Source organism: Triturus cristatus, chromosome 4_1 (genome assembly GCF_964204655.1).
Source record: "Triturus cristatus chromosome 4_1, aTriCri1.1, whole genome shotgun sequence".
Classification (NCBI taxonomy): Eukaryota; Metazoa; Chordata; class Amphibia; order Caudata; family Salamandridae; genus Triturus; species Triturus cristatus.
The window spans coordinates 865,890,723-865,909,185 of record NC_140585.1 but is presented as its reverse complement, the minus strand read 5'-3'; the positions used below and the strand labels follow the sequence as shown (position 1 = coordinate 865,909,185).

The 18,463-nt window shown below is 44.9% G+C and overlaps 1 protein-coding gene across 2 annotated transcripts in view; it reads right to left on the bottom strand.

Annotated features, from left to right (window-relative positions):
* The window catches only part of MKLN1 (muskelin 1), a 653,324-nt gene that overhangs the window by 50,234 nt on the left and 584,627 nt on the right, over nucleotides 1-18,463 (bottom strand). For both annotated transcript variants that reach the window (XM_085653584.1, XM_085653585.1), the window contains exon 16: nucleotides 6,805-6,907. In XM_085653584.1, coding sequence (XP_085509710.1) covers nucleotides 6,805-6,907 — 103 coding nt within the window. The remainder of the gene's footprint in view (nucleotides 1-6,804; nucleotides 6,908-18,463) is intronic.

Genomic DNA, 18,463 nt, shown 5'->3' with positions numbered 1-18,463 from the left:
CTCCGCCTTTGCATTTCTATGTAGCAGAACCCAGTATGGCTCCCTGACCCCCTTGGCTACTTATCACCTTATCAAAGCAGCCTGGCTAATCCACTGAACTCTGGCGGATCAGATCAGAGCACTAGAGGGCTGAACCTTTGCTTGCAGACAAGAAAGTCTTATAACTTCTTGTCTCTACATTTTAGGATAAATGCAACAATAGCATGTTGTGGGATTCATCAATACCATTCTAGGCAGTCCTTGAATGATATTTTTATAACCTTCTGAACATTAATTATTATTTAATACCTTCTTGCCATGTTAACCTATGTGGCTGGGGTTTTACAATGCGAAAATGACTTGGGCCATTTTTCCAACACTAGGGCTGATACAACCTCTTTTATAAGGACCCTGCCTATATCTACAGGACCCCACACCCCTGGGTACCTAAGGGAGACTTTAGGTGTTCTGAATATGTAAACATATTGCAGCTCCACACTCCACAGTGCTCCTAGCACAAAAATCGATTTTGTGAAGCCCTTTACCACAATGTGGGGAGCGAAATGTGCAATTTCACTAAACCCAGGGCATATAAATCTCATTTTATAAGGGTCCTCCTTATAGATACCCAACCAACACCCCTGGGACATCTACGGGAATCTAATATGCCAAAACATTGTAGTTTATTAATTTTAAGTACCCCAAACACCAAAGTCAAGTTTGGGCACAATTTGCATTTTAAAAGCAGTCCTGCAACACAAGGCTGCTTTTTTAAACTGACCCCAGGCTCCAAAAGTGCACACACACAAGTACAGAAGAGCTGTTGGCCTTTAAACTGCCATGCACTATTATATGCTAGGGTCTTAAAATGTGTTTCAACCCCCCTGTACTAAGGCTTTATAGGGGAGGTCATCCCAATCATAGTGGTACCCTAACCCATAGTGTACCCCAGTGTATGTAGGTGTTTTCAGTGTATTTTAAGTGTCTTTTCAGCATAGAACTGGCCCCGGGACTGGTTAGACTGAGCCCATCGCCAGTCAGTCAGTTACCACCAGTACCTGTCAGCAAAAACTGGGAGGTGCCCAGGGCACAAGGATGACTTTGCAAGACCCATGGAGGAGTAAATTATGTAAGATTCAACCAATTGTAAAAATTAGAGAGCACAGGTGCCCAAAGGTAATAATTACACTTGAATAGATCAATTGGGATTCCGTCTGTGACTTTATTGGCAGGGGTTTTTGTGACAGTGCAGGTAACTTCTACCAGGTTAAACGTAGGATTTGGAATGGAAGTATCACCTACAAACTGGTCTATGGTAAGATTGTCTCTACTGCCATGACAATGAACATTGGAAAACTGACAATCAAAGATCAATGGGAATATGCTAACTAAGGGAAGACTTGCTACTGCTGCCATTCCTGACACAGTTGACTGTATACCAATATCATTTGGCCCCTTTAGTCTTGTTGGCTTCTATTAAAGCAGTGAGGTTGGTGGCCATGATCTCCGGCTTTCTCTGCTGCAAGGTTTGTTTGTAGTGAGCCCTGAACCTCTGTACATCATTAGGATTCCTTGGATTACGCCCCAAAGCTCGTCTCAGGGTACCATTCATTAGTGAACAAGCTGCAGTGTACCACTATTGGCCTTGCAGTTCGTTTTAGTATAAATAAAAGTTCTTGGCTAATGCCAGACCTAGTCAGAGAATCCAGAAAATATGGGTAAATGTAAACAGTCGTGTGATATATGGAATATGTTTATCAGATTGCCAATGGTGTTTTGGCTATTTCATCATTCTTTAACATGCTAACTTGGATGCAGCTTAGTACCCTTTTCACTACAATTAATCAAGCCTCAAAAAATCCACTCGCCCGCTCGCTATGGCAAGCCAGATTCAATCAGGACGAGCTACTTTTAGGGCCTACTCACCCTTTCTGGGGAGTAGGAAGACAAGCTGACTTTTGACCTCTGTCTGAGAGTGGAGCAAATGTGACAAGATAACAAGATTTAAAGGCATCTTTATTGCTCACAAAGTGAATGAGCATTAAAGATGCCTTTAAATCTTGTTATCTTGTCACATTTGCTCGGCTTTCAGAGACAGAGGTCAAGTACATTACAGTTGGGTCGAGTAGATTTTTCAAGTTAATAGACCTCAACCCTACCTGGATTCAAAGATGATTAAAGGAATGTTTGGATGGCAAGGCCCACTCAAGACCTATTTCAGCAGTGCCATTCTCAATTAACACAATTAGACATACTTCCTTCACTCAAGCACAGAATATACCTCTAACTCTACAAGCATCACTGAGTTCACCTGAAGGTACAAGGATAATTACTGCTCTTCCTTACTCATCATAAACAGGATGAATAGTTATAAAGACAGTGTTCAGTCCTACCACAGGTACATAGTTTACAGCTCCTGTTACTTTTAGCAGCTTGTACCATGGATCAACCTTTGGAAAGAATGTATATGTTGTTTAAAATTGATCGATGTAATCACTCATAGCCTCTAATATCCTGTCCCTTAAAAAACGAAGATACAAAGAAAGGCCACATTAAGTAAGACCATTCATGGCTCACTGGAAACTTAGCATTAAATGTGATCATCATAAGAAGAGCACTGCATGCCAGATCACCTGAACAGTAGGGTAATGATATATTTCAAGACAACGGGAAATTATAGACTTGTTTACGAGATCCGTAGTAGGATTCATCTGGAGACTCCAACTGCTAAAAGCAGACTGATGTTCAATTTAAATTTAGATTTGTAGGAAGATTTTTTTTACAATTCTTAACCAAAACTTAATAAAAACCTGGGGGTGGGAGCTGGCCTGCGGCTCATGAAGTGGCACCGCCTTGCCAAAGTGCTCCATCGTCCTCCCCTCGTACCATTTATACTGAACCGCCATTGTGGGTTACGTGCCAGGACTGAAGGACCGTAGCAGTGGAGAGCTTGGGGGACCTTGTGGATATTGAGGCAGACAGAAAATAAACGGGGAGCACATCATGGCACTTTGGCAAAATGTCTTCTCTGGCAGCTTGATGATTCCAAGACTACTGCTCCTGTCATCCTGTATTGGTTGTGTCCTCCAGGTGGTGAGGTGGTAGTTCACGGCCTGCTTGGCTGGCCTTGGTGGACTGACACTAAAGGAAAGGTTGAGAAGAACCGCGTGACTGAGGACCAGTGTACCCCTCAACGTTAGAAGGTGATTACTGTGGTAGGTGACAACCTGCGCAGTGCGGACAGTCAGAGATTGTGTGAGAAGGGCTGTGCTGCAGAATCAGAGGACTCATGTACTGTGCATGAAATTGGGGGCTCGGGGATTGGAGAGACCTGGCATATAAGCCCCCACCCCCCTTCCTGTCACAACAGGTCAGATTACAGTCCTGTAAAGAGTGAATGGCCCTTCCTGCTGTGGATGTCTGAGGGTACCACAGGCATTGATACTACCTCCAATGGATCTCCCAAGAGGTATGCAAAACCCTTGAATTGAAGAAACACATGTAAATTAGAACCACTCCCATTTCATACTCTTTCATCGGGAAAAAAATCAATAGAGGTCTTACTGATGGACTCAAGCAGCCCCTTGAGGCTCTTTATCTGAGATACCCATAGTAGAATCACAAGCAGAGTTCCAATTAGGAGAGTCACCCAACAACTTAAATAAAATACTTGATACTATGGCTGCAACAAGATTTTTGGGGGTCACACGATTGGCAGAGTGGTGATTAATCTGTGCCCCTTTAGGGAAGACCAGAACAAAACTGTGGGAAGAGTTATACAAACTGAATCCTCCTGAAAGAACAGCAACCAGTAAATGACACTGGATCTTACTTTGCAATAAACAATAGTAAAATCATATTGCTACCCCAACTGCACAATAGGTGTGCAACACCAGCGTTCATCCTTCCTCGAGGTGAAATACAAAGAGAGGGAATTAGGAGTCCAATGTACTATCAGATTCCAGGTGAAACAAAGTGACAGTTGAAAAAAAGAATCTTGCTTGCTCGCTGATCTAAAGTCTTGGACTGGGTGGTTCATGCTTTTGGAGTTGGAGATCTGATGTGCTGAAATGGGCAGTTTGAGAGCATGATATTAACGATGGAACAGAAGAAGGGCATGAAAAGCTTATCACAGCCTGGACATGGGATAAAATACTAAATTGTATGTCAGATGCAATAGAGGAGAAAATCCAGCCTTAATAACATGTATGTAGGGGGAGAGTGCAGTGTTGGAATTTAAGCCCTAGTGTAGAATTAATGATCTACACCAATGATCTAAGTAGCAAAGGCCTTTATTAGCAGAATATAACAGAAGGAAGGAACCATACAGGTTGTTGTGCTTTTGGAAGAGCTGGGTATGAAATTGTGTTAAGAGCATTATGTTAGATAAACTTGGTGCACTGTAATGTTGAGTTCCCTTAACAATAACCGTACCAGCTGTAGCTGATATTACAAAACAACAACAATTATTCATTTATATGCTATTAGGACAGAGGAAATCTGACCCACAAAGTCTATAATTCTATTAACATAGTTGTTGAATTTTGCAAGTGATTTTATTCTTCTTGTTTTTAAGTATATTATTACCAGAAAGCAAAATCCTAAAATTAATATCTTTTAGTCAGTGGAGGAAAAATTACGTGTCATTTCTCAAGCTCTATATATACTTGCCTTGTTTCAATCTGAAAATCAATAAAACTATGTTTTAAAAATGAACTTTAAAAACCTTAACACATACTCCATCTGCTAATAGAAAAACTCCTAAAACACAATCCTTGCTGATGAGAAGCTATCCTCAATCCTTTCTACGTCAATGCTTGGCGAAAAAATTGTAATTCATTGCTTTAGGAGATATACTTTAAAACAAATGCCATTACCTAACTTCCAATTTACATTTTTAATTGTCCTTACTGGTCTTGGGGAGAAGAAAAACACATTGACAACACCCCTTACAATTGCTGCTAAGTTTTCTGCAGGAGGGTGCCTTTCAGTGGCTCGTACAGTGCTCCCACTCCTCTCACAGATTTTTACAATGAAGATAATTATAATAGAGGAGCTTCCCATAATCACCGGCTGGACATGGCAGAGACAGGTTCTTAAACAGAGGGATCATTTCCGACAGTATCCACCCTGTGATGCCTTCGTAAATGGAAATTGCATCTCAGTGAATATTTTATTTCAGATATTGGAGTCCACTTAAAGTTAATGGAAGACAGAAAGATCCATCCAAACATTTGCTCACAAGACACCGAGGTGGAAAAGGGAGATAATGGAGTTGTGTGGTTATCGCTTAAACTGCTCATAGGGAAACAAACAGCATATAATTAACTGTATAAACTCTGGTGATCAAGACAAATGCCACCGCCTTCTGAGTAACACTCAAGAGGAAAACAGTGAAACAACTGTAAAGGAAAATCAAACTAGCCATTAAGGAAGCACATTCCACTGAAAAGTTATTACTTGATTCAGTCCTGCCTGGCAGCAGTCATATCCTAAATATAATTGAAGGTGGGGACGCAGGAATGCAAATTAAGACTGGCACAGACAAATGATGTACCAGCGGTGCCAATTGGGACTGAAAAAGAAGGTCTGAAGGTCTGTGCACACCTTTCCAGCCATCCGTATCCCAATAGAGGTGACATCTTCGCTGAAAGATATTGTTACAGACACCAGACTGAAGATAGCAAATGGCAACATTCTTAGTAATAGAGACATGAGCAGTATGTAGCAGGACATCCCAAAAGCAGTAATGACATCAAATGGAATTTCTCTTGAGGGAAAGAAAAGCACACACTTTCCTGGATGCAATTCAATGTGATATTAGAATTTCACAAAATCCAAGACAGGAATTAAAATACTAAAAATCCCAGGCACTTGAGTGATAGCTTTCATAAAAACACAAACATAGCTATCACAAAGACAAAACTGTGTGCTTCTGCTTTGTAGATAGCTGCTCTCTACACTACAAAATAGGCCTACTAATCAAATTTATGTTAAATTTGAAAGCATAATTGAAGACTCTCTCTCTGTAGTACACTTGGACATATATATTTTTGCTAGCCGCTGGACGACACAAATTTTAAATTCAGAATCATCCAGACAAAGCAAAAAGATGAAAATCCTTGCTCATTCAATATGTAGTTAAAATCTGCCCTTTACATACTTAAGATAGATATTGGTAAATTGGACAGGGCTCCCTATATATATGGATTTGACTGAACTCCAATGCTGTTGATAAGGTAACTGAGCAGTGTCATGATACACAGAGAAGCGTGTGCCTACATTTTCCTGGGCTCTTATTTTGTGCTCTCACTGGACTTCTTTTCCTGACATAAAACGGCAAACAGTTAATGTGCAGGACCAAGAAAGTCCACAATCAGAATTCTTTTTGTGAGGATGTGGTGTAGGCCCAGTATACATCGAGGCTGCACTCTAGACATTACTTGGTGTGTCATTCTACAGTTCTGAGATGAAAAGATTAAGTGATTGAGATATTTCGTAGACAAAATAATATTCAGCCATTGGGTAATTAAAAATATTATCTACAATTCGGTAACTCTGCGATAATATTTCGTAGGAATGCCATTTTACAGCTGTAAACAACTGGAAAAATAGGTATACATTAATCAGCCCTCTGCGTGATCAAGAGCAACACTATTCTTTCCAAGTGACTTAGCCCAATGCAGCAGAGAAAAAAAGCAGAATCATGCATTAGTTCTCTCTGTAAAAATACAGACTGTAACATATTCAAAAACAGGCATTTACCTGTACAATCCCAGAACATTTAAAATCGTATTTAATGGTATTGATGGTTATAAAGATTACCTCTTTCGTCTCTTCTGGGTCGGAGTGATCCACTGTGGCATACAAGTCATTTTGTAAATATTTTAGTGCACAAAGGGGTTCTGTCTGAGCCCGCTCCTCAAACCTGTAAAACCAAAAGATGTAAGTATGGTCAAACTAAAATACACACCTCTTAAAATCTGAGTTCATTAATCTTTAGAAAAAGGATTATACAGCTTACATGTGCAACTCTTAGCTGTTATGGGGAGAGAAACTGAGAAATTGGTTTTGAGGGAAAGGATTTTCATGGAGATGTAAGTTGAAAACATTCATCCTGGAAAACTATGTAGGATGCAACACATTGAGCAGAAAACAATTTTAGATTTGAGAAAATCTTGCCAGCTAAAGAAAACAAACACAATGGACACAAAAGATCATCTACTTTTGATACTACATTTATCTTTAGTATATTCCACATCAAATATAGTACTTTGATCTTTACTTTTCTGGGATCCATAAATGCCACTTTCTAAGGTTATGCCTGCGAATTTGCCGCACTGGGTGAAATCTGCACATTATTGCCTGCTAGCGTAACTGGGTATAAAATGGTGAATACAAACTGTTCATTAACCATCAATTTACTTCCTGCATTGCCTCCTGACTCATCTCTATCTTCTGTGAATACTTTGCTCCCAAACGTAAATGATAACCTTTTAACCTTTGAAGAGCAAGATAATGAAGGAGTGCTGGAAAAATCACCTGAATGGACGCAGACAAGAGACCCATCAACCTTGCTATGTGACGGAATGATATTTGAACTGACTGCTTCAGTCTTCTGAGCACCTTGCGTATCTCCTTCACCTTTTCCATATGTAACTTCAACACACCCGCCAAGATTGGAACACACCCTCCAAGGTGGAAACCTAAAAATGTAATCTCCTGCACCGCTATTGAATATGCTACTTACCAGTATGCATCTGTTCTTGGTATGTAGGGCTGCTGACATTCATATCTGTGCATAGATCGCCGCCTAGTGTTGGGTCCGGATGTTTGCACGTTGTTGTCCTGGAAGAGTCTTCGAAGTATCCTGGGATAGGTGACTCCTACCCTGGACTACAGTGCGCATGGGCATCCTCTCCATCCTCGGATTGTTTTTCGCCATTGTGGCAGTGATGGAGTAGATACAGAAAGTGATGACCATGCTTACAGTAATTCTGAGAGCTGCAGCTGCTACAGGCGCCGGGGAGGAGGGAGGGCGATATGAATGTCAGCAGCCCTACATGCCAAGAACAGATGCATACTGGTAAGTAGCATATTCAGTTCGAGGCATGTGGGCTGCTGAATTCATATCTGTGCATAGAATATATAGCAGTACCCTCTATTAGCGGCGGCTACCAGTGCCAGCTGCAGCGGTCTGAAAAAGAGTTTTGAGAACAGCCTGTCCTACAGCTGCCTGCTGTTTTGATTGCACATCTACACAATAGTGTTTGGTAAATGTGTGTGTAGTGGACCAGGTGGCTGCTCTACATATATCATGCAAAGGAATATTTCCAAGGAAAGCCATGGAGGCCCCTAACTTACGTGTTGAGTGGGCTCGTGGGGGAATCGTTAATGTGCGTTTAGCCTTTTGATAGCAAATTTGAATACATTTAACGATCCATCTGGCTATACCTGCTTTGGAGATGGCGTTACCTTTGTGGTGTGGGGCAAAGGCAACGAAAAGTTGTTTTGTTTTCCTAAAGACTTTAGTCCTGTCGATGTAGTACATGAGGGCTCTCTTTACATCCAGTGTATGGAGTGCTCTTTCTGCGACAGTTTGTGGGTTTTGAAAGAAAACAGGCAGTTCAATAGTTTGATTCATGTGGAACTGCGATATTACTTTGGGCATGAATTTGGGGTTGGTACGTAGTACGACCCTGTTGGCGTGAACCTGTATGAATGGCTCTTGAATGGTTAGTGCCTGGAGTTCACTAACTCTTCTTAACGAAGTGATTGCCACTAGGAAAGCTACTTTCCAGGTGAGGAATTGAATCTCACATGAGTGGAGAGGTTCGAAGGGTGGACCCATCAGTCGGGTGAGGACCAGAATGAGGTTCCACACCGGTGCTGGTGGGTGTCTTGGGGGAATTACTCGTTTAAGTCCCTCCAAGAAGGCTTTGATGGCAGGCACTTTGAATAAAGAGAGGTGCTGCCTGTTTTGGAGATAGGCTGATATTGCGGTCAAATGGACACGTATTGAGGTGTATGCCAGATTGCATCGGTACAGGTGTAGGAGGTAACAAATTATGTTTTGGATGGATGCGTCTAGCGGGTTAATGTCAGTATTATTGCAATAAATGACGAACCTTTTCCATTTGGCTGCATAGCAAGCCCTGGTAGTGGGTCTCCTGGCCTCCTTAATGATGTCCATACAGTCAGGTGGCAGGTTTAGGTAGCCAAACTCTAGGACTTCAGGAGCCAGATTGCCAGGTTCAGCTGTTGCGGATCTGGGTGCTGAATCTCTCCATAGTTCTGCGTCAAATGCGCGGGTTTGATCCGCAGTCTTTGATGGGGCACCACGGAAAGTTCGAGAAAGGTGGTGTACCATGGCTGGCGTGCCCACGTTGGAGCAACCAGGACGAGTGTTAGTGAGTGTTGTCTGAGTTTGCGAGCCACCAGCGGTATCAATGGTGCTGGGGGAAAAGCGTACGCAAATCTGCCGGACCAGTTCATCCATATCGCATTGCCCTGCGACTGCGGATGTGGGAACCTGGCGGCAAAGCTTTGGCATTTTGCATTTTCGCTTGTGGCGAATAGGTCTATCTCTGGGTGACCCCACTGCTGGAAGTACGGTTGGAGTACTGATGGGTGTAACTCCCACTCGTGCATCTGGTGGCTGTCTCCTGAGCAGATCCGCCATCTGGTTGTCTTTGCCGGGGAGGTGTTCCGCCATGAGGAACATGTTCCTCTGAATGGCCCACTTCCACATGCTCTGAGCCAGATGAGACAACTGTGGAGAGTGTGTTCCTCCCTGCTTTTGTATGTAGTACATGGCAGTCATGTTGTCCGTCCGGATCAACACGACTTTGTTGCACAAGTGTACTTTGAATGCCTTCATGGCTAGGAAGATTGCCATCAGTTCTAGAAGGTTGATGTGCATCTTCTTTTGTTGTGTTGTTCATAGTCCCTGCACTGTGTAATTGAGTACATGAGCTCCCCATCCCTGGAGAGACGCGTCCGCTGTCAGTATTATTTGTGGAACAGGCTCTTGGAACGGTCGGCCCTTGCAAAGGTTTTGTGGATTCCACCAATGCAGAGAGTTGTATGCCTCACCAACACTAGGTCTTTTAGTTGCCCGTGAGCCTGAGTCCATTGACGTGCTAAGCACTCCTGAAGCGGGCGCATATGTAGTCTCGCGTGTGGGACTATGAAGATGCAGGAGGCCATCATGCCTATCAACTGCATGAACACTCGCGCGGGAAGGGAGTGTTGGGGTTTGAACTTGGAAATCAGCATTTGCATGCTGTTGATCCTCACTAAATTTGGCTGAGCTGTGGCTTCCAGAGTGTCTATGGTCGCACCCAGGTACTGTTGTACGTGTGCGGGTTGGAGATGTGATTTTGGGTAATTTAGTGAGAACCCCAGGCTGTGAAGGAGGTGAATGGTGCGGGACATGTGGCTGGCGCATTGCTGGGCTGACTTTGCCTGAACAAGCCAGTCGTCCAGGTAAGGGTATACATGAATGTGTTGCCTCCGTAAATGTGCAGCCACTGTAGCTAGGCACTTTGTGAAGACCCTGGGCGCTGTTGTCACGCCGAAGGGAAGAACCTTGAATTGGTAGTGCTGCCCCTGAATAGTGAACCTGAGATATTTTCTGTGTGATGGGTGAATGGGTATGTGGAAATACGCATCTTTCAGGTCTAGCGTGGCTAGGAAGTCTCCCTGTTTGAGCAATGGGAGGACTTGTTGGAGGGTGAGCATGTGGAAATGCTCAGAGAATGTAGCGGTTGAGGGGTCTCAGGTCTAGTATGGGTCTGAGTGACCCGTCCTTCTTTGGTATTAAAAAGTACAGGGAGTACACCCCCGTACCGTGCTCGTGGACGGGTACGACCTCTATTGCGCCTTTTTGCAGCATACTTAGCACTTCCTGCTGTAATAGCGCTAAGTGCTCTGAGGACATAGGACGGTGTCTTGGCGGTATTGTGGGTGGAGTTGAGGTTAATTCTAGGCAGTAACCGTGTTTGATAATATCTTTGACCCACCTGTCCGTGGTGATGGAGTTCCACGTGGACAGGAACCTTTGTAGCCTTCCCCCGACAGGTGTTATGTGGTCGGGAGGAAGGGAGAGGGCGTCACCGTTTGTTCTTGGGAGAGGATCTGGTATTGCCGTATCCGCGTCCTCTACCCTTTGTGCTTGAACCACGATATCCACCCCGGGTGTTTTTATCGTAGGTACTTTGGGTGTTGCCCTTGTTGTAGGTTTGCTGTGACCCCTGTCCTCTACCTGCTCCTCTATTTCCGGGGCGACGAAAGGAGCCACTCCGAAAGGTCTGCGTTTGGAGAGCCCCCATGGACTTTGCAGTGTCTGTGTCCTTTTTTATTTTTTCTAGGGTGGTGTCAACCTCTGGTCCGAATAAGTAGTCGGGGTTGACCGGCTGATTGAGGATGTTATTCTGAACCTCCGGTTTGAATCCGGAGATTCGCAACCAGGCGTGTCGTCGTAACATGACGCTAGTGTTTATTGCTCTGGCAGCTGTGTCTGCGGCATCCAGTGCACACTTAATGGATGCGTTAGTGAGGAGTTGTCCCTCCCTGATGAGGATCTCTGCTCCCTCTTTGTATTGGTCAGGGAGATGTTGGAGTAATGTTTCTAATGTGTCATAGTGCGCGCGATCGTAGTGAGCTAGGAGCGCCTGGGTATTGGCAATACGCCATATGTTAGCTGCCTGGGCTGCAATCCTTTTGCCGGAGGTCTCTAGCACCTTGGACTCTTTGTCCGGGGGAGGAGCATCCCCAGTTGTCTGTGAGTGCGCCCGTTTGCGAGCATTGGCGACTACGATGGAATCCAGAGGCAACTGGCCTCTAATGTAGGTAGGGTCCCCAGGCGCCGACCTATATTTCTTGTCGATCCTGGGGTTTATTACTCGTGCCCTGGTGGGTTCTTTGAAAATGTCCTTTGCTGGTTTGAGGACACCTTTCAACATGGGTAGAGTTTTGATATTCCGTTCTGAGGACGCGAAAGTATCCATTAGAAAATCGTCCTCGATTGTGTCGGAGTGGAGTTGCACACCATGATTGGCCGCAGCACGTTCAATAAGGGCGTTGAATGCGGCAGTGTCCTCTGTGGGAGATGTTTTCGCGCCATATAGCTGCGTGTCCTGTGTATCCATATGTGCACCCGGGTCTGCAGGGTCATCCCAAGCCTGATCAGGGTTCTGTTGGCCGTCAGGGTCCATGTCTCCGGGGTAGGGGACGTGGTCACCCATGTAGTCCTCCAAAACGTCGGTTTCGGAGTGTGTCGGAGAGAAGGACTGTGGATCTTGGTAAGAGGTATGGATAGGTTCGTAAAGAACTGGTTCCGAATCCAATGGCAGCTTTTTCTTTAGAGGGATCCGGTAGGAGTCCAAAGCTGGCTCGGAAGTTATCCTCCGCTTGTGGAGCATCATTCTGCCGGTGTCGGCATCGATGATGTGGGATGGTGACGTCTCCGTAGGAGAGCGTTCGGCAGGCGTGATCCTAGTGTGGGTGACACGTGTTCTGATTTCGAACAGTTTGGGTGCCGTGGATGGCGGCAGGCCAAAAGTGATGTTGGCCGGTGCCGGAGAAGCTTTTTGAGCTTTTTTCGGCTCGGAGCCTGAAGGGTCCTGTAGGGCTGCCTTTTCTTTGATGCGTTGCAAGGACGCTGCAACTTGCCGCACCTGGAACGCCGACGGTTCTTTGGCGCCGACTGGTTCTGTAGAGGCAGGCGTGGACTTTTTCGGCGCCACGGGGTCATCGAGTCGAGGAGAGGTAGTAGCTGTCGACGGCGTCGATGATTGTGCCTTTGGTGCTGCTTTCGAAGTAGTGTGAGACGCAGCAGCTATTTTGAGCACTGTGGCTGGAGCCGATTGTTTCGGTGCCTGGAGCCGAGGCGGTTTGGCGGCACCGATGGCCTTTTTCCGTGTGTCGGTGCCGACGTCGGCTGCTGCGAGCTCGGCACCGAAGTCCCGTTTGGTGCGGTCGGTGCCGACGGGTTTGGCTGGCGTCGAAGGTGTGGTGGGCCTCGATCCGACCAGTGTTACTTTCAGTTTCGGTTTCTGTGGAACCGATACGGCTTTCGGTTTAGGTTTCGATGAAGGGAAACCAGTCGTTTTGGGTAGTAATGGCTGCCGCTGAATGTCCGAGGCCGGGCCAGAGGGCGGGGCCGAAGAACTGCGGGATCGGTCTTGGGTAAGGCCCGAAGGCGATCCCTCGACCGGAGCCATAGACTGACGCACTGGGATATCCTCCGTCTGTACGGGTAGGCCTTGCTCGTCACCGGAGCTACTCTCTTCGGCCCCTAAGGCCTCATTGTAGTTTCCTACCTCGTTGTCGGCTTCGTCTCTGTGAAAGAGTCGCTCTTCGATGTCTTCCGATCCGGAGTTGTGTTCGGAAGCGGGGCTGGAGGGTAGGTTCTCCACGTATTCCACATCTTCGTCCTCGGCGCTGAAGATGTTGGTCAGGGCCGGTGCCGCTTGCTGCGCTTCAAGTCTCGCCGCTCGTCGATTCTGGAGGGTCTTTTTGGATCGGAATCGGGCACAGGCCATACATGTGGACTCGTCGTGATCCGGTGAAAGGCATTTGCACACCGGGTGGACGTCGACATGGGGATATTTCGCATTGCATACAGGACACCGCTTGAATGGTGTCCTCGATTCCATCGTCGAAGTCGGGTCGATGGTCGGATATGATGCGAAAAGAGTTGGTCTTGAAGTTAGTAAACTAACAAAATAACTATCGATACCGATCGGGAACAGTACCGACGCGAACTAAAGGCCTTTTGGCCTGAAAAAAGTTTTTCCTAACTTGAGTCAAGATAAGCACATCCGAACCCAATGGCGGAAAAAAACAATCTGAGGATGGAGAGGATGCCCATGCGCACTGTAGTCCAGGGGAGGAGTCACCTATCCCAGGATACTTCGAAGACTCTTCCAGGACAACAACGTGCAAACATCCGGACCCAACACTAGGCGGCGATCTATGCACAGATATGAATTCAGCAGCCCACATGCCTCGAACCAAACAAGATTTCTCCTTGTTCACTACAAATCCTCAATCCTCCAACATCCTCACAACTAACTCCGTCTAATCTACTGCTAACTCCCTTCTCTCTGCCATAATCAACACATCCTCTAAATATACTATTAACCGTAACCCTTGCAATCTCAACTAAGCCATCAAAGGTTTCATGACACAGGTGTAAAACACCACATAGCTGACGTCAGTCCAAATGGCAGACTCTTGAATCTACATCACTTCCCTTCCCACTTGACCTGTAGGTAATGTCTGTGCTACACACACAATGGGATTGTTAAATAAGCATCTTTCAAGTCCAGCCTTTTTTAACCAATGCCCTTTCCTTAACAAGTCTGTGCCTCATGGGAACAGTCCAGCCCGAACTGCCAAGCCATGTCTTCCCTGGACCGGAAAGATTCAAGATAGTCTGGCTGATGAGGGTTATGAACCCGAAACCGGTCCCAGGATGCTTGTTTCCGGCCCAGGTTAGACATGGCTTGGCAGTTCGGGCTAGACTATTCCAATGAGGCACAGGGTCAGACTGATTTGCATGTCTGAACTGGGGTGGTGGAGTGAGCTAAAGAATGATGATGAATTAAAACCAGATCAGTTGACTGGGGGTGGGTGTTTGATTCGTTCAAGCGCTCCGTCCATCATCCCCTTTGGTATCGCCTTGTTCGCCCTAAGTTGGCAGGGTATGCTCAGACGTGGGTCTCTTGCTCACTTTGTCACTGGATTCAAGATAACCTGGCTGATGAGGGTTATGAGCCCGAAACCAGTCCCAGGATGCTTGTTTCCGGTCCAGGGAAGACATGGCTTGGCAGTTCGGGCTGGACTGTTCCCATGAGGCACAGGGTCAGACTGATTTGCATATGGCATGTCTGAACTGGGGTGGTGGAGTGAGCTAAAGAATGATGATGGATTAAACCCAGATCAGTTGACTGGGGGTGGGTGTTTGATTTGCACAAGCGCTCCGTCCATCATTCCCTTTGGTATCGCAATAACCATTTATACACATGTTGAAAATAAGTGATGCCCTGGATTTAGTGAATTTATTTGGGGTTCCAAGTCTTTGAGGAAAAAAAGATGTATTCCTGTAATGATTAATGCAGTCACACTAAAAGTACAGCCTATTCGGCAACGCAAATCAAGAAGACTGACAGAGAAATGTTGCAGACTACTTTTAGGGTAATGAATAATGATTTTGAAACTCAATCTAAACTATCTCTTCAATCTCTTCTTCTGCTTTAGAACACAACAATCTGAAGTGATTTCTTTCCAACAAGGAAGAAACAATATTAATCTCACCCCCCGACAGGAGATGTGTTGGTGAGGGAGGAGGGAAGGAGAGGACTATGTGAGCATGGCAAGTCAGTGTTTTGAGGTGGAGGCTCCCTTAATGCGAGTTCCTCTACCCTTACCCCGTTAGAGGCTGCTGACCGATAATACACACATCTCTGTAAACAAACTATCATTAACAAGTCTCTGTATTCAGGGGAAGCTCACACAGGGCAGCGCAAGGCAAAGTGGAACATTTTCTGCAAAAGATTCAGTAATGTATTTGCTAATTCACACATCTTTAAGAGATCTGAATAAAGAATAATTTTTATGACAGGCATCAGCCACTAAAGGAGAAAAACAAAGCCTGTAAAGTGGCAATCTTTTTCATTTGTGTACGCGCAAGTGAGGGAAGAGTTAAAGCAATAGCTGGGCAGGATAAAGCACATGGACAAAGAAGGAGGAGCAGGGGCACTGAACCTTACGAGCGAGAGAGTGACATGGAGTGCGAGGGGGGGGGGGACATTTTCATGTTAGACAGCTGGAAATGACATGCACTCTCATGGAGTGCTGAACTAAAAATAAAAAAATTGTTTCTGAAGAGCGAGCACTTATGGAAGAATAGAAGCTGTCAATGATAAACATTGTAAACAGGCTCTAATGCCAGCCCAGTGCAGCAGATGGTCCTTATACTGTGTCATAAAAGTCTTCCTGTGCCAAAGTTGTGCTTTCATGCAATACGTAGAATGCATGCGATAAAACAAAATACAACACTTAAAGTCTGCTCTTCAGCCATACCCCAGCAAAAATATGCCTGTCAATGTGTTTTTACAGGCAAGCTGTGAAAGATGAGGAGCAACACAGCGCAAGGGTGGTGGGTATCTGTCAAGCATACGAGTGAGAGAGCTAGAATACACATGCAATCTTATGGAGTGCTGAATGAAACCGAACAAGCATTGGCAACGCCAAAAAGCTTTCCCCTCCGTGAAATCTATTGGCTTTGTTATTGTTTTTCTACTCGTTATACAGCAGCGTAACACGTGGGTTTATGTTTTTCATGTTCTGAGTAAAAAGCTTCTAAAGTCGTTTTTGACTACTTTAAGGTTCATCTTTCCCATTGAGTAACATTAAGCTACATTATTACATTTAATAAGTGATAAATTTGGCTTGGGAGCATATTGAGATTTCAGGCCATATGTACGAACACATTTTCCCATAGACACAGAATGGGTAAAACCTTTTGATACATCTGGCCCTTCATGTTTAGATAATAAAATTGTAATTTAAAACCCTCTATAATGGTGAAGTCGGATTTTAATTCACAATTTTGAAAATGACACTTTTAGAAAGGCATTTTCTTGTCCTAACACTTTGCGCCTTCTGCAGGTTTCCTGGGTCACATCATTGTGAATGTCTCTGCTCCTAGACACTGACGCAAAGGGGACTAGTTGTGAGCAGGATGGGCCATCTTGCCAGGATGGCTGTGGCGGAGCTATGCCTTCCCCCGGATACACTTTAAAAGGCTTGCCTCCAGCAAACACAAAGGAACCTTGCACTAGTCTTTTGTGACTCCAGACTTTTCGGAGGCTGGATATGGGAATACCCCTCCAAACACACAGATACAACAAAGGCTGTAACAAGGTATAAATACTGGACCTCTAGAGGCACTCTTCAGTACACTCTTGGACTTGTGGACATTAAAGAGGGAGGACTGCATTGCCACCAGGGGACTGTCCTGCAGCCACCAGACTACTACCATGCTCTCTGAGAAGAAAGACTGGCCATGCTCCTTTCATCCGAGGCTAACCTGAGTGACTCCAAGGGTCAGTTGGCTGATCTCCTGTCGGGGCTCCAGAGACATGACATAAGCTACAGAGGCCTCCCTTCACCTGCCCAACTGACCTCTGCTGGAGTGAGTTCCGGATCCCCAGGAGGTGCCGCCACAGGTCCTGGACCCTTGGCTGGTATGAGCTAAACTCCACCTAAGACGAAAGGTGAAATTTTAAAGTTGTGGGTTTTTCCCCGACCACGAAAATGGCCTTTTGCATCAAGACTCTGCCGCCTGCGATGACAGGCAATGCAAAGTTCAAGTGAGCCAGACTCTTCACGCTCCAGTGATTACAGTCAACGTGAAATCTGCACTTTGCACTACAGCCAGTGATGACTGCCAACGACTGTCTGCGATGCCCGACCGGCTCTTTGCACTACAGTGATGAAAGCCCGTGCTGCCCAGCCTCTTCTTTGTGCTACAATGACAACCATTCACGATGCTCTACTGGCTCCTTACGACCTCCTCAAACCTGTACAGAAATCTTAACACCTGACTTTAAAGACAACCTTTTCACGGGGGCTAACCTGCCCCCTGTATCCGGCCCGCGCTCCATCACGGTTGATCTGAACTTGTGAAAACCCCTGATCTAGCATAATCAGATGACCGCAAGCAGCAATTTGTGATTTAAGGCGCTACATCTACTTTAAATGTCAAAACTGAATCTCCGATTTTACTGGTTCGATTATTAACTTTTTGACTTCATTTTGTTTATTAAAATTTACCCTATTTTCCAAAATTGGTTTAGGATTTTTCCTTTATTACAGCATATGTGCTGCATAGATACTTTACACTTTGCATCTAAGTTAAGTCTGACTACTTTTTGCCAAGCTACCAGAGGGTTAGGCAGAAGTTAACTTAGTGACTTTTGTGGTTTACACTGACAAAGATTGTGGCTGCTGCCTTACTGGGGCTTCCAACCCCTCAACCAACAAGCCAATGTCTTATATGCACCATTTAGAAACCTCCTAATATTTTGTGAGCTAATGTGGACATTAGTAACAAATAGGAAGGCAAAAAAGTGAGGATTTGATTCAATCTTAAATTGCATTAGTGATTTTCATTTATATCAATCTAGTTGCCAATTTACATAATATTAACATGTGTTGCCTTAATTTTACTCATCATAATGTTATATCTACAACTTTTGTCCTCCAATTGTTCCAAAACTGAACACAATAAAATCCAACCTCACTTTGGATGTGTTATTTGAAACCCTAGTTTACTCAAAAATCTTTTTAACCATTTGAATGTGAAAGAATGACTAGCAAGCTTTAACAAAGCATGTGTAATTACCTGAACAGTTCAGAATGTAATTTTACAATGACTGACTAAGTGTAGATAACAAACGCAATCTGTAAG